At 38.5% G+C, this 15486-nt stretch overlaps 1 protein-coding gene across 1 annotated transcript in view; it reads right to left on the bottom strand.

The window, feature by feature from the left end:
• The window catches only part of LOC103507575 (obscurin-like), a 123172-nt gene that overhangs the window by 95196 nt on the left and 12490 nt on the right, over window positions 1-15486 (bottom strand). The window contains 8 exon segments of the mRNA XM_026822405.1: window positions 736-876; window positions 1234-1464; window positions 2168-2308; window positions 4120-4260; window positions 7248-7343; window positions 8027-8096; window positions 8468-8638; window positions 9328-9489. Coding sequence (XP_026678206.1) covers window positions 736-876; window positions 1234-1464; window positions 2168-2308; window positions 4120-4260; window positions 7248-7343; window positions 8027-8096; window positions 8468-8638; window positions 9328-9395 — 1059 coding nt within the window. The 5' untranslated portion in view covers window positions 9396-9489.

Below are 15486 nucleotides of genomic sequence, written 5' to 3'. Positions count from 1 at the left end.
AACACTTACATAACTAATTCCAAGGTCTTAAAACTTTCTAAGTCAGCGGTGATAGCATGCTTAATGCACAAGTTCATTGAAATTAACCAACGTTGCGCGTGGTTACTATTCGTATAGTAAAATAATCCTGTTACCGATATGTTTAAATGCGTGTTTTATTGCTCGTTAAAGTGAGGATTTTTTCCCCCACATCAAAAGTTAGAGATGAGACCTAGGTCCAAAATTGCTTGGACATTCCCAACACTTACATAGCTAATTCCAAGGTCTTAAAACTTTCCAAGTCAGCGGTGATAGCATGCTCAATGCACAAGTTCATTGAAATTAACCAACGTCGCGCGTGGTTACTATCCGGATGGGTGACCATCTGGTCAATCGCGTGCTGCTGGCTTTCCCCGACCAACTCGAGTTGGGTGAGGTTCATGTGAGTAGGCGGGTAGCTTGCCGTCGAAGGAAGGTAAAACACTCACTACTTAGCAGTTATAAAAAAAGTCCAGCTATATCCTTCTGTAGATCGGGTTAGGCCCGTTGCACACACACCGGTTTTGGCCGACCGATTTTTTACCGGTGGTCCAAATTCCAATAGTAGCCGGCACCGATCACCGGTCGGCGTGTGTGCAAGGTCCCATTCCGACGTGTGCTTCACTATTGGAATTTGGACGACCGGTAAAAAATTGGTCGTCCAAAACCGGTGTGTGTGCAACGGGCCTTAGGTAGCGTGCAAAACGGAAAACTTACCCGGATGATGTGTTTGAGTACGAATACAGATCTGTCTTCTGCGATTTTCCGAACCTTACAAATCAAGATTCTAGCTTTGAAAAGAAACAGATAGCGTTCCTTCTCTTTAGCGGTGTCTGCGAACTTGACTTTGAACCAATCCTGCGAATAAGAAAAATACGTAAAGGCAAAGAATATCAAACAAAGTAGGTAGGTAACTTTATACATAAATCCAAGGTTTGATCATTTTGATTTTCTGCAATCACGAATCATTTTTCCCTTCTTTTATATTTTATGCACCTATCTTTCTAATATATTCACCTAGAATGTACCTTGTTTATCCTGCTGGGATAGGACTGAAAAGTCCCTTTTCCCCCGCAGTCTAACCAAGGTCTCATATATTTTGACATGTTATGGAGAACACATATTACAATAGATGAATAGACGAACACCCTGATTAATTAGAAAAAAAGGAAGTACTTAGAAATGCACAAAAGATGTGAAGAAGCTTTGCTTTACCGCAAAGAACTTGAGATTGATTGATTGGTAAGAATTTTTCAAATTCGAGCCTTTTTCCAGCAACTTACAGATATCAGCGGCGTATTGTCGTATCTCGTTAAGCCACTCGGTCTTAGCTTTAGACTTATGAGCTTCCAATAGAATTGGATATTCCGGAGTCTCAGGGAACTTATGACACAACTCGAATTTGAGCTCACTCGATGTATCGTCCTTGATCTCAACTTCAGGGAGCTGCAGAAAAACGAAGACACAGACAGATATTAGACATTGAGTATCCAAAAAATGTAACGGTAAGAAATAATATCAAAAAAGAAGGTAAAATAATCCTGTTACCGATATGTTTAAATGCGTGTTTTATTGCTCGTTAAAGTGAGGATTTTTTCCCCCACATCAAAAGTTAGAGATGAGACCTAGGTCCAAAATTGCTTGGACATTCCCAACACTTACATAGCTAATTCCAAGGTCTTAAAACTTTCCAAGTCAGCGGTGATAGCATGCTCAATGCACAAGTTCATTGAAATTAACCAACGTCGCGCGTGGTTACTATCCGGATGGGTGACCATCTGGTCAATCGCGTGCTGCTGGCTTTCCCCGACCAACTCGAGTTGGGTGAGGTTCATGTGAGTAGGCGGGTAGCTTGCCGTCGAAGGAAGGTAAAACACTCACTACTTAGCAGTTATAAAAAAAGTCCAGCTATATCCTTCTGTAGATCGGGTTAGGCCCGTTGCACACACACCGGTTTTGGCCGACCGATTTTTTACCGGTGGTCCAAATTCCAATAGTAGCCGGCACCGATCACCGGTCGGCGTGTGTGCAAGGTCCCATTCCGACGTGTGCTTCACTATTGGAATTTGGACGACCGGTAAAAAATCGGTCGTCCAAAACCGGTGTGTGTGCAACGGGCCTTAGGTAGCGTGCAAAACGGAAAACTTACTCGGATGATGTGTTTGAGTACGAATACAGATCTGTCTTCTGCGATTTTCCGAACCTTACAAATCAAGATTCTAGCTTTGAAAAGAAACAGATAGCGTTCCTTCTCTTTAGCGGTGTCTGCGAACTTGACTTTGAACCAATCCTGCGAATAAGAAAAATACGTAAAGGCAAAGAATATCAAACAAAGTAGGTAGGTAACTTTATAAATCCAAGGTTTGATCATTTTGATTTTCTGCAATCACGGATCATTTTTCCCTTCTGTTATATTTTATGCACCTATCTTTCTAATATTCACCATCATAAGGGGAATGGTATAATTAAGTTGAAGAATCTCAATAAAACATGAGATAGTCGCTGAAAATTATTTTTAATATCAATTAGTCGAATGCCATCAATCCCAGTCGAATGCCATCAATCCCATCAATCCCAGTCGAATGCCATCAATCCCATCATAAGGGGAATGGCTTTATGGATGATTCTTTTCTGTTTAATGCTCTCCCAACACTTCTCAAAAACAGAGTTCAAATCTTCAAACATTATGTGCAATTTCAAATGACCCACATCATCATAATTTTATAATGTAGGTATGCAATTATGCATTCACACTCCAATCGTTTAATGTGTGACCCAAATTTGAGATTTTATGATTCGATAATAAAAACAAAATTGATGATTTTTTCCCCCGGAAAATGGACGAAAAAATATTTTTAGTTTTTTTTTATTGTCAATTAAAATTGAGGATTTATTTTCTCTCATCAAAAATTACATAGGAATAAGATCATGAGAACTAGGCCCAAATAGTTTCGGAATTCCCACTTTCCTAAAATAATTTCAAGTCCTCCTTGAAGCTTTCTAAACCAGCGGCGATAGCACGTTCAATGCACCAGTTCCCGATAGATAACTGATGTTAGGCAACGTTGCGCGTGGTTGGTATCCAGATGGGTGATCGTCTAGGCAATCGCGTCCTGATGGCTTTTCCCAACTCCACTCAAGTCGGGCGAGTAGGCGGATAGCTTTTCACCAAAATAGAGAGTTTACCTTTGTCCCCAAAAACCTTTGTTGTTGTTGTTGTTGTTGTTGTTGTTTATAATGCTTTTGTTGCTGTTGACTAAATCATATTCGCAGGAAAAAGGGACATGAAGAGACAAAGAGAGAGTAGAGGACATCAGAGAGTGTAGTATACATTTGGGTTGGTTTTGGCCAGTTTTGTATCTTGATCTTCGATTAGATGATCATCGTTTTTTCCTTGAAATGTAACCTATTCTGTTGTTCTTAAGAATATAACAGAAGCAAGAGAGAGAGAGAGAGAGATAGCGCAGAGACAAAGAGACAGACAGACAGGGAGAGTTTTTGGCATGTGATAGCAGTGATAGACATTCCCATTTAACTGCTGAGGTCATATCAAGCCTTTTATGACTCGTCTTTTAGCTGGGATGTTAACCAACCTTATTGTCCTCACGAGACTGAGTGCACCCCCAAAATAGTGTCAGTAGGCTGAGTGCACCCTTAACTAGCGTCAGCAACACGTGTCATTCAGTCATTCCACACCCTTTCAGCACATTACCAACCAAGCTTAACAACAATGACACGTCGGGAACAAATGCATTCAATATGTTATAGCCACTGGGCTGGACACAGTGTGGGTGTTTGGAGCAGAATGATAATTTATGCTAAACTCGTGTGCATTTCAAAGTCAAATTTTTGGCAATGTTATGTCTCACTCAAAAAAGGTTTATGGTAATCGGAACCTTTCATTCTTTTTCGATCTTTCTCTACTTCCCCTCTCTCTGTTTATTTCGGCATTTCTTAAGCCCGCCACTCAAGTTTAGATCGTCTGACAAACCAAGATCTGACAGACAGTCGCAATGGGTTTAAAACCTAGGTCTCAAGATTTTTCCGCCACACACTGTCCGACTGTCTGATAGACCCAAGTCTGAATGTGAGTGGGCTGGCATCACTGTATGCGTTGTATCGGTAGTTTGGTACTTACTTGACTAGATCCTTGAGTAGGAGTTGATAGTCGTGTATGCGTTGTATCGGTAGTTTCAGATGTTCCGACAGAGAGCGCTCGTCACCCAATGATTGCGCACGTTCCTGGAACAAACACATCAACACAAAACATGGTGAATAAAACAATATGGGTGTGGTTTGCGGAATACCGTTTCTGGAACAAACACCACAATAGACGCCCAAAGTCGCAGGTTTAACATAGGTGACGCAATAAACTTTTTTAGCAAGGGAAATTTCAGGCTGGTATCCTCCGAGTTCAAAGTCCCCCCAGCCAGGCTAAGCTGGTCTTCTCCCTGTTTAAAGTCGCCCAGCTAGACTAGGCTGGTTTTCTGAATGTTTAAAGCCCCCCAGCCAGACTTTGGCACAATAATATTATCTACAAAAATAGAAAGCAACTTATTGTTATATTTTCCAAACAAAAAATAGAGATAACCAGGCTAAGCTGGTCTTCTCCCTGTTTAAAGTCGCCCAGCTAGACTAGGCTGGTTTTCTGAATGTTTAAAGCCCCCCAGCCAGACTTGGGCACAATAATATTTTCTACAAAAATAGAAAGCAACTTATTGTTATATTTTCCAAACAAAAAATAGAGATGGTGATTTTTCCATTCTGTATGTTTTTAGTTTTTCTCCAAAATTTCAAACCATATCCTACGCTCAGAATTTGCTTTGGCCCCTTGCCATAGACATATTGCCTTACATTCGAATAAGAGGCGTGTACATATAATTATATCGGGCGAACTTGTTAAATCTTTAACATAGTGTGTAATTTTATTATCATCATCTACTTTTATTCGTTTCATCTCGTAAGCAATCTCCAGGCTAGGGGCGATAGCACGTTGAATACGTCAGTTCTTAGTGGATCACTGAAGATAAGCAACGTTGCGCGTGGTAAGTATCTGGATGGGTGACCATTTCGGCAAATCGCGTGCTACTGATTTTTCCTAGCTTCAAGCTGGGTAAGGTTAATGTGAGGAGGCGGGTAGTTTGTTGCCGAATGAAGGTTAAAACCCCCGTGGCCATCGCTAAAGACATTAGTACTTAAACATTAAGGTTAAAACGTCTTAAAAAAAAATATCCAGTCTCCCATGGCTAAGTGGGTATCTACCCTTGCCCAGAAATACAGATTTCCTGGGATCGACTCCCAGCAAGGTCGAAGTTTTTTCGGCTCTATGCTTGCGTTTAAGAAATTTTGACCAATTTCTTCAAATTCGGACAAATTGTTCGATACTAATGAACTATATACGATGGGTTTCACCAAACTTGTTTTTAGCCCCTATAACAGTCTGTTTGCTTAACAGCTCTTTCAAGCCTATACAAATCTTATGGAACTTAACAGGATGTTAGCTTAACAGAGGCCTTCTGGGGACTGAAGTAATATTGGTAAAATCCACCCTAAATGTAGAAGAAGAAATGAATTTATTTAAATTCACGCTGAACTTCTATGAAGGATAGCTTCTACAGCATATGTCATCAATTACATCATTTTCAAAAGCTAGAACTTACTTCGTTCAATCATTCATCCGAAATCCAAACGGACGGGGGACTGAAGTAATATTGGTAAAATCCACCCTAAATGTAGAAGAAGAAATGAATTTATTTAAATTCACGCTGAACTTCTATGAAGGACAGCTTCTACAGCATATGTCATCAATTATATCATTTTCAAAAGCTAGAACTTACTTCGTTCAATCATTCATCCGAAATCCAAACGGACACATCTGATTGGGCAATAGATGTATTGACAAGGTCGGTGTTTTGACCGATTTATGAAATGTCGTTCAAGGTCGTTACACATATCATCCAGAGCTAGACACATGTTAGATGTAGACATATGTTATACCTATGTAGACATATGAAATCGAAGAGAGAAGGAAGACAGGATAGGAGAAAGCCAGCCGTTCCGAGAACGAACATTATCCGTTCAGGATAAAATCCGCCCCGGACGGGCATTGAACAGGTAATAGTGCTTACAAGACAAGCGTGTTACCCTCCAAGCAAACTAGTCTGGCTACCTACATTTTTGACAAAAATGTTCTTTTTAAAGAAAATGTATCAGATACCTACCTATTTCTTAAGTGCTAATAGGTTCCAAGTTACAATATAGATGGTTAAACTTGGTACAGTAATGATTTTTCCAAGATTTTGATTTGTATTGTGACCTGGAGCTACAGATACACCAAAGATTTCTCTACAGTAGTATTGTATATGTATACCTTACCTTCCCAAGTTGGACCAGTGTTCCATGTTGAGGCTGGCTACCTACATTTTTGACAAAAATGTTCTTTTTAAAGAAAATGTATCAGATACCTATCTCTTAAGTGCTAATAGGTTCCAAGTTACAATATAGATGGTTAACAGTAATAATTTTTCCAAGATTTTGATTTGTATTGTAACCTGGAGCTACAGATACACCAAAGATTTCTCTACAATAGTATTGTATACCTTACCTTCCCAAGTTGGACCAGTGTTCCATGTTACACCAGTTTACCGGCATATCACAACTTCAAAACATAATTTTATAATCTAAGCGTATACCATTGCAAAACGAACAACTGTTTACATGGGATTTTAAAATAGTGCTGTGGCTACTCAAGCAATTTTGGACACAGAAAATCTAGCGTCATGGAACAAAGGTGTAGGAGTAACTCCATCTATTGGCATAGAGGATAGAAAAAAAAATATGAATGAAATGTCGATTCTTAATTCTACGTAAAAAGTTGTAAAAAATCTTAATCTGACGTCAAACCTAGCAAAAAAGAAAATATGTGTTTAAAAACCGAAATTTCAAATTTTCATTTGCCGTTTCAAAAGAAATTTGAAAACAGTACTGACGTCAGGATATAACGTACACAATAGAAATCTATTTCGAAGAAATTTCCCTGGGTAGCGCTATTGTGCAAGGTCGCTTGCTTGGGGAAGTTAATCTGAACTGAAGTCATCGCGTATTTTTCGACGTCACAGTACAACTTTTTTTAAAATTATTTTTATTTAATTATCGATGTTTTTTAAAAATCGATTTATTATGGGCTGGACATGCTACGACACAGACACAGGGCATGCTACGGCACTTACCTCAAAGTACTCTCTAGCCTCTGCATTGTTCTGTAGGAACTCCTGAGCTATGGGTTCATCTCTGCAATATTGTACGTGCTTGTCGAAATCTCGCTCCTGAAATATTAGGGAGAAACCAAGAGGATATTAAAATTATTATCAGTACTTTATTTATACACATAGGTATCCCAATAATATATAGTATTTATAGTGCTTCTTTATTCTTCTAGGACCAAAGAGTCCCTTTACTGCAGCAGTGGGATACAAAATAAATTAATTTTTCTTTCTTCCAAATATTAGAGAAGCATGAGAAAAATAATATTTTTTATGAACTCCGTATATTTAAAAACATATGCAATGTGCAAGGTTCATTTTTGAACAGAGTAGGGAGTTCTCGTTTTCGCCTGTGTTGCAGATGACATTTTTTGTCTGTTTCCTTTTTTTTTTTTTAAATCCCAAATGACTTATTTTGTGATTCCTTTGGGCTCACATTTAGTTTTGGCTACGAAAATTTTACGAGTGGACGCCCTTCGCAATCAACCTTTGCTATTTCTTTATCAAGGGAATTTTCAGGCCGGTCTACTTCCTGTTTAAATAATTTTTTTAAAAAAAAAAAAAAAATCCCAAATGATTTATTTTGTGATTCCTTTGGGCTCACATTAAGTTTTGGCTACGAAAATTTTACGAGTGGACGCCGTTCGCAATCAACCTTTGCTATTTCTTTAACAAGGGAATTTTCAGGCCGGTCTACTTCCCGTTTAAATAATGTATATTCTGTCATATCCTACGAGGATACTTACCAATCTGAGGAAGGTTTTGCCCAACATACGAGGTTCATCTGCATAATATTTTACTCCCTCAATGAGAACTCTACAAACAAATAACAATAGGGGTATACATTGGGGGTAAAACCTTTTAGATTAGATTTAGATTATAATTATCCCCCACAAAAACACAAATGTGAAAAAAGGCCAAGTTCCTATCCAAAAATGTCGGCCTATAAAAGAGGTGATATCAGAAAATTAAGGCCAAGTCTGCATTCCCAGTTTTTCGTGCCTGCTGAAACTTGGGTTCTTAGAGCTTTGTTTATCTCATTTTTGAGTTGAGTCTAAAATTAAATCTAAAAGTGCACCAATCGGGTTACAAAATATTTTGGTCATTTTTTTTTTTTTTCTTTTTCTTGTGTCTAAATTCTACCCTAAATTTTAGATGTTTCACCGGATATTTCATGTTTCACTCACGTGTTATGAAACTCGGTGATCTGTTTCAGGTTGGTAAACACCAGGTCCTTGTTATCTCGCACTGTTCTAGGAACGCTGGGAGAGTCCAGAGGTTTAACATAGCGGTCTACAACCGCCTGCAGATCACGCCCGAACTCCTCCTCTGTATCTACCAACTCACGAACTATGGCTCTGAAATGAGAGAGAAAAACGAGATAGTGGAGATGTCAAAACTCCCAATATTAGTGGAGATCTCAAAACTCCCAATATTAGTGGAGATCTCAAAACTCAATATTAGTGGAGATGTCAAAACTCCCAATATTGGTGGAGATCTCAAAACTCAATATTAGTGGAGATGTCAAAACTCCCAATATTGGTGGAGATGTCAAAACTCCCAATATTAGTGGAGATGTCAAAACTCCCAATATTGGTGGAGATCTCAAAACTCAATATTAGTGGAGATGTCAAAACTCCCAATATTAGTGGAGATGTCAAAACTCCCAATATTAGTGGAGATGTCAAAACTCCCAATATTGGAGGAGATGTCAAAAACCCCAATATTAGTGGAGATGTCAAAACTCCCAATATTAGTGGAGATGTCAAAACTCCCAATATTGGTGGAGATGTCAAAACTCCCAATATTAGTGGAGATATCAAAATTCAATATTAGTGGAGATGTCAAAATTCCCAATATTAGTGGAGATGTCAAAACTCCCAATACTAGCGGAGATATTGAAACTACCACTTCTTTTAACCTTATTGTTTAACTTTTCAGTACCTATACCTACCTGAATAGAAGGACCTTATTCGAAACTAACGCTGAAGGTTGGTATTTGGTCACCCGTCCAACTAATAACCTGAATGAACGTTGTTTGACTTACTCTCGACAGTAGAGCGCCTCACTAGCACCTCCAGCGGATTCCATGACAAACTCCTGTTCCATTTCCATCTCCTCTCTCTCATAGTGTTGCACTTGCTGTTTCACCAAGACACTGGTCGGTACCCAGCCTGACTGTTCCGTGTCTAGAGACTGCACCAGGAGTCTGTGAAACAGAAGAAATATGACCATGTAGGTATGTACCTACCTCTGTGAAACACAACGTAGTTTTTTGTGGTATACATACACATTGAATACAAATAACCTAATATTTCTAAGTCGCGGGTTCATTTAACGCCCGGGGGCGGATTTTATCCCAAATAGATAAGGTTCGTTCTCGGAACGGCTGACTTTCTCCTATTCTGTCTTTTTACTCTCTTCGCTTTCGGGATAATAAGACGTTAGCAGTTACAGTTCCCTCTATCAAATCTCTTTAAAAAAAGTTTGTTGTTTGTACCATTATTTTAATAGATTTTAAAGCCTTTTCTACTTTTTTAGTGTCTTATGGCGTTTTAAACAAATTAAACGTTGATTAACGTCCGACGCGACATTTAGCTGGGTCTCTCATGTCGTATGCTGACATCACAATGGGGTTAAATGATGTATGAACACGAAACAACATTAACCGGGAAATAAACAGGCAAGTAGACATATGGTGTATTATTTTGAGATACAGCGCTGGAGGCCATGGAGATTATTTTCAATTTAAAATGTATTCTATTCTTTTCTTATGTAAATCTTGTATTTTCCAATGTTTTCTGAAAATTCGAACTTGAATTTCAACATTGTTGATGACGGCGCTGATGTAATTCTTTCTGTTCAGTTGTTGTTGTTGTTGTTGTTGTTGTTGTTGTTGTTGTTGTTGTTGTTGTTGTTGTTGTTGTTGTTGTTGTTGTTGTTTTTGTTGTTGTTGTTGTTGGTGGTGGTGTTGGTGTTGGTATTGTTGTCTTGTTGTTGTTGTTGTTGTTGTTGTTGTTGTTGTTGTTGTTGTTGTTGTTGTTGTTGTTGTTGTTGTTGTTGTTGTAGTTGTTGTTGTTGTTGTTGTTGTTGTTGTTGTTGTTGTTGTTGTTGTTGTTGTTGTTGTTGTTGTTGTTGTTGTTGTTTATAATGCTTTTGTTGCTGTTGACTAATGACTAAATCATATTCGCAGGAAAAAGAGTGGTGTTTGGGAGAAACAGGGACAGGAAGAGACAAAGAGAGAGTAGAGGACATCAGAGAGTGTAGTATACAGTATACATTTGGGTTGGTTTTGGCCATCACATATTCTGAGTGTGACTTTCTGATTTCCCAGTTTTGTATCTTGGTCTTCGATTAGATGATCATCGTTTTTTCTTTGAAATGTAACCTATTCTGTTGTTCTTAAGAATATAACAGAAGCAAGAGAGAGAGAGAGAGAGAGAGAGAGAGAGAGAGAGAGAGAGAGAGCGCAGAGACAAAGAGACTGACAGGGAGAGTTTTTGGCATGTGATAGCAGTGATAGACATTCCCATTTAACTGCTGAGGTCATATCAAGCCTTTTATGACTCGTCTTTTAGCTGGGATGTTAACCAACCTTATTGTCCTCACGAGACTGAGTGCACCCCCAAAATAGTGTCAGTAGGCTGAGTGCACCCTTAACTAGCGTCAGCAACACGTGTCATTCAGTCATTCCACACCCTTTCAGCACATTACCAACCAAGCTTAACAACAATGACACGTCGGGAACAAATGCATTCAATATGTTATAGCCACTGGGCTGGACACAGTGTGGGTGTTTGGAGCAGAATGATAATTTATGCTAAACTCGTGTGCATTTCAAAGTCAAATTTTTGGCAATGTTATGTCTCACTCAAAAAAGGTTTATGGTAATCGGAACCTTTCATTCTTTTTCGATCTTTCTCTACTTCCCCTCTCTCTGTTTATTTCGGCATTTCTTAAGCCCGCCACTCAAGTTTAGATCGTCTGACAAACCAAGATCTGACAGACAGTCGCAATGGGTTTAAAACCTAGGTCTCAAGATTTTTCCGCCACACACTGTCCGACTGTCTGATAGACCCAAGTCTGAATGTGAGTGGGCTGGCATCACACCCTTCCTTCGACTTCTTCTTCTTCTTCTCTCTCTCTCTCTCTCTCTCTCTCTCTTCTCCTCTTCTCTTTGACTAGACTCTCTCTCTCTCTCTCTCTCTCTCTCTCTCTCTCTCTCTCTCTCTCTCTCTCTCTCTTTCTTTCTTTCTTTCTTTCAATTCGAACCACCAACCTCTGGATTCGAAGTCCACCACTAACCGCACTTACTACTACACTACCAACATAGAGAGGTTGATTTATTTCTTGAATACAAACATGTAAGTTAAGTTACCTGTTTTCAATGAAATGTTCCAAGTCCAAATGAATGTTGAGAGTAAATCCTTGTCCAAAAACTACACAACACAAGGACCTCAAAATACAACAAGAATGAGGAACAAAACACCACAAAAAGTATTTTCCAAGCAAAAGAAAGATGTAGGTACCTAATGAAACAAAATTGAAAACTAAGCAAAATTTGAGCGAAACGAAATTGTGAAATTAATTGTAATTTAAATGTGAAGTTATTCCGAAACCGAAAAATTTTAAATAGAAATTTAAAGTGAGCACTAAATTAGATAAATTTAATTTCCGAAAAGTCAATTTAAAACCAAATGTTTGTTATACCTAGGTACCTAAATAAACTTTTAATTTTAGGTATAATGGACAAAAGTATATTTAGATTGAAGAACAGGTAGTAGGTCCTTAGAAACAACTTGGTTGTCTTTGAAATTTAGAAAAAATAGCAATAATTCATTAATGAAAAATGTCCAATAAAGAAATAACTTTAAATAAATAAATAATTCAAAATAAATAAATATATTAATATAATTGGTTAAAATAAATAAATAAATAATTATGCGAATAAATAAAAAGCGGGGTGTTTGTGATAATTCGAGAAGAAACGAAATTCGGAGCCGAAAAAAAAAGCAAGAAAAGAGTTCACACGGATTTTTTGTTATTTTATTTTGATTTGTCCATGGGGTAGAATAATTTTTGCATGACACATATTTCGAAATTTGAAACAAGTCAGTGGTGTAGCTGTTTTTTTTCTGTTATACTGCCTCCTTTGTTCTGTGGCGATGTAATAGCTTTGATAAATTGGGTGAAATATCTGTTTCTCCCATAGGCGAAAAGAGACATTACTGCCCGGGCGAACTTTATGCTAATCCTAAACGACCTAAAACATATTATAAGGTTCTTTCTCGGAACGGCTGACTTTCTACCATCCTGTCTTTCTTCTTCTTTCTTCTCTCTTTGATCTTGAGACAATAAGACCTCTAATGTTACCGTCCCTTCTATCAAACTTCTTTAAAAATTAAATTGAACATTGGCTTAAGATGAAGGCATGCAATGGAAAATCTTTAAAGTACATGAGATGATGACACACACCCCTTTCTATCTTTTTTCATGAATCTGCACCACTGATGAAGAAATTGTCGAAAGAGCGGAGCATAGAGTGATAGAGAGAGACACAGAGGGAGAGAGAGAAAGAAAAAAAAACAGAGGGAAAGAGAGGAATAGAGGATAAAGAGAGAGAGAGAGAGAGAGAGAGAGAGAGAGAGAGAGAGAAAGAGGGAGAGAGAGAAAGAAAGAGGACAGAGATAGAGAGAAAGAAAGGAGGGAGAGAGAGCAAGATGATGAAATAAGTGAGGTGGGTGTAAAGAGAAAAAAAAATTAGAAAGAGATGAATGAATATAGTTTAGGAACTCTACAATATAATCTGCTTATACAGAGTGAGACCAGTTATGTGAGCCCCTCGCCCCCATACAAAAAAGTACGTAGTTTTTGTGATTGTTTAATTTTTACTTTTGATCTGAATAAACATTTTCAGTGTGTTTACTGACCGTTTGAATCACCCTGTATATTTGTTAAATTTCTATTGCAAGGTTCGTACCTTTTATTGGTCTATCCATCTCTAATTATAGGATAAGGAATGTCGTTTGATGTTCACACCAGATTTTTTCATTCTACTGGGCAGCTCATCCATATACATAGGTGACTATGTATTTTTTAGACAAATCGTTATGTCTACAAAATTTAGTATTTCTTTTGTTCTATTCATAAAAAATATTGACACAGAATATTGGGCAGTATATTTTCCTATGGGTTATGAATTTATGAACGGAACGACCTTGTCAAATATTTTCCAATGTCACATCTTTGTGCGTAAAGCTTTGTCCACACATAGTCGACCATTGATCGACGGTCGATCGACTATGTGTGGACATACCTTAAGGTGTAAGTATACAGACCATTTTTGAGGAGCAGCCTCTTAATGGAGCCATATTATTATGTATGAATGGCCCTTTTCGTTGACTTTGCATTTTTTAATATGATGTTCTGTATGCCCAATATGTTTTTTATTCTAATTTTAATAATTTTATTAATGTGACTTATTCTTTCAATTTTACAGATTAATGTAGGATTTTTTTGTGTTTTTGTTAAAAATATATCGCGCGTCGACCCAATAATGAGTCAAGCAGAGTTAAAATAGAAAATGATGTTCTCGCGTCCTAACATACAAGATTATAACAAAACAGGCAATAAACAGTTGCTGTTGGTAAGAAAAGAATGGGAGAAGAAGAAGAAGAGGAAAGAGAAGAAGAAAAAGAAGAAACACTAGTAGGTAGATAGGTACATGTACTGAAGAAAATTAAAATACCTAATAGAAAAGAAACTATAAAGACATTATAGGGTGAAACTAGAGGTTCACATACCAACCTGAGTGGTGTAGTGGTTAGCAAGTTGGACTTTGAATCTGGAGATTGGTGGTTCGAGTCCAAGTCAAGTCTTGAAATTTAGGGTAGTGTATTGAGTGGGGAACGACTTTTGTTTTGTGACAAGCATTTAACGTATGACACAATTATTATAATTCCTCCCATAGGTTCATATCAGAGAGGAGTTCTTGGACACGGATGAGTAAGAAGTCAGTGTGAATCTTGAGAGGGATCGGTATAAGGCCTCTCTCACCTCTCACATTAGAAGCGTAGTCGTGCCATTGCACTTCCAATGTGCAACGGGTATAAATAGAAACATTTATCTAGCCGGACGGAGCGCGGCGATAGCACATTAAATACATTCCCATTGGATCACTGAAGTTAAGCAACGTAGTGCATGGTTGATATCTGGGTGGATGGGTGACCATCTGGGAAATCGCGTGCTGTTGGCTTTCCCCGGCCTCACTCAGGCTGGGTGAGGTTGATGTGACTAGGTGGGTGGCTTTTGGCCGAATGGAGGGTAAAACCAACGTGATTAAAAGCCTTGTAGCAGTTATACAGTGACTTGAAAAACGAAACGTTGAGATCGTCAAAAATCTACTATAAAGTGACCAAGAGGACCCTGTAAACAGAGAGATGGACAAGATAGCCCCTGTGTGTTTCGCCTGCCAAAATCTCATCAGTGTAAACATGCTAGAGTGTGACGTCAAGTGACTCTTCAGTCCTCTGGGTCCACAAGAGCGACCATAGACCAGTGACCCTAGTCCAGACCATTGACCATCGCCAAGAAAATTGACCAGGGAGTCCACAACGGAGCCTGGAACCTCCTGCTTTTAGATACACTTCAAAATATTGAGGTTCGAATGTTATCAAAAATGTACACAAAACCATCTACCATCACAGAAAAAATATCCTTCATTTTCTGTGAGGGTCAGTACTTTGGTCAAGGCTCCGTTGAGGACGCTTTTATTCATTAGCATGGTTTGTTTATTTTCTCTTGGGTCGGTACTAGGCTATGGTTGATGGTCGGTTCTCCGTTGTGGACGCCTATTAATCTCCTGGACAGAGTAGTCCAACCTATGGTATGGGAGTACGGGTAACAAACCAGAAACACCGGCTAAACTCAGCGGGTCAATGACCTTTTACTGTGTTTATTAGGTACCTCCCTATTCCTCTATCGCCTAATACCCTAATTCCTAATACGTTTTCTCCTCTAACAATCTTCATCTCTCTTTCTCCCCCTCTGCCTCTTCTTTCTATTTTTTTTTTCTCCTCCATCTTTCTTACAACGGGAGTACCCCGCACCGGCCAGCGAATCAATGACCTATATCAGAATCAGAACGTGTAAAGTGTGGGAGGAGGAGGAGGAGAGTAGGAGAGAGACAAATTGGACGTCGAACCCG

This window comes from Diaphorina citri, unplaced genomic scaffold (assembly GCF_000475195.1).
Source record: "Diaphorina citri unplaced genomic scaffold, Diaci psyllid genome assembly version 1.1 scaffold324, whole genome shotgun sequence".
Taxonomy (NCBI): domain Eukaryota; kingdom Metazoa; phylum Arthropoda; class Insecta; order Hemiptera; family Psyllidae; genus Diaphorina; species Diaphorina citri.
This window is presented reverse-complemented; position numbering and strand designations above follow the sequence as displayed.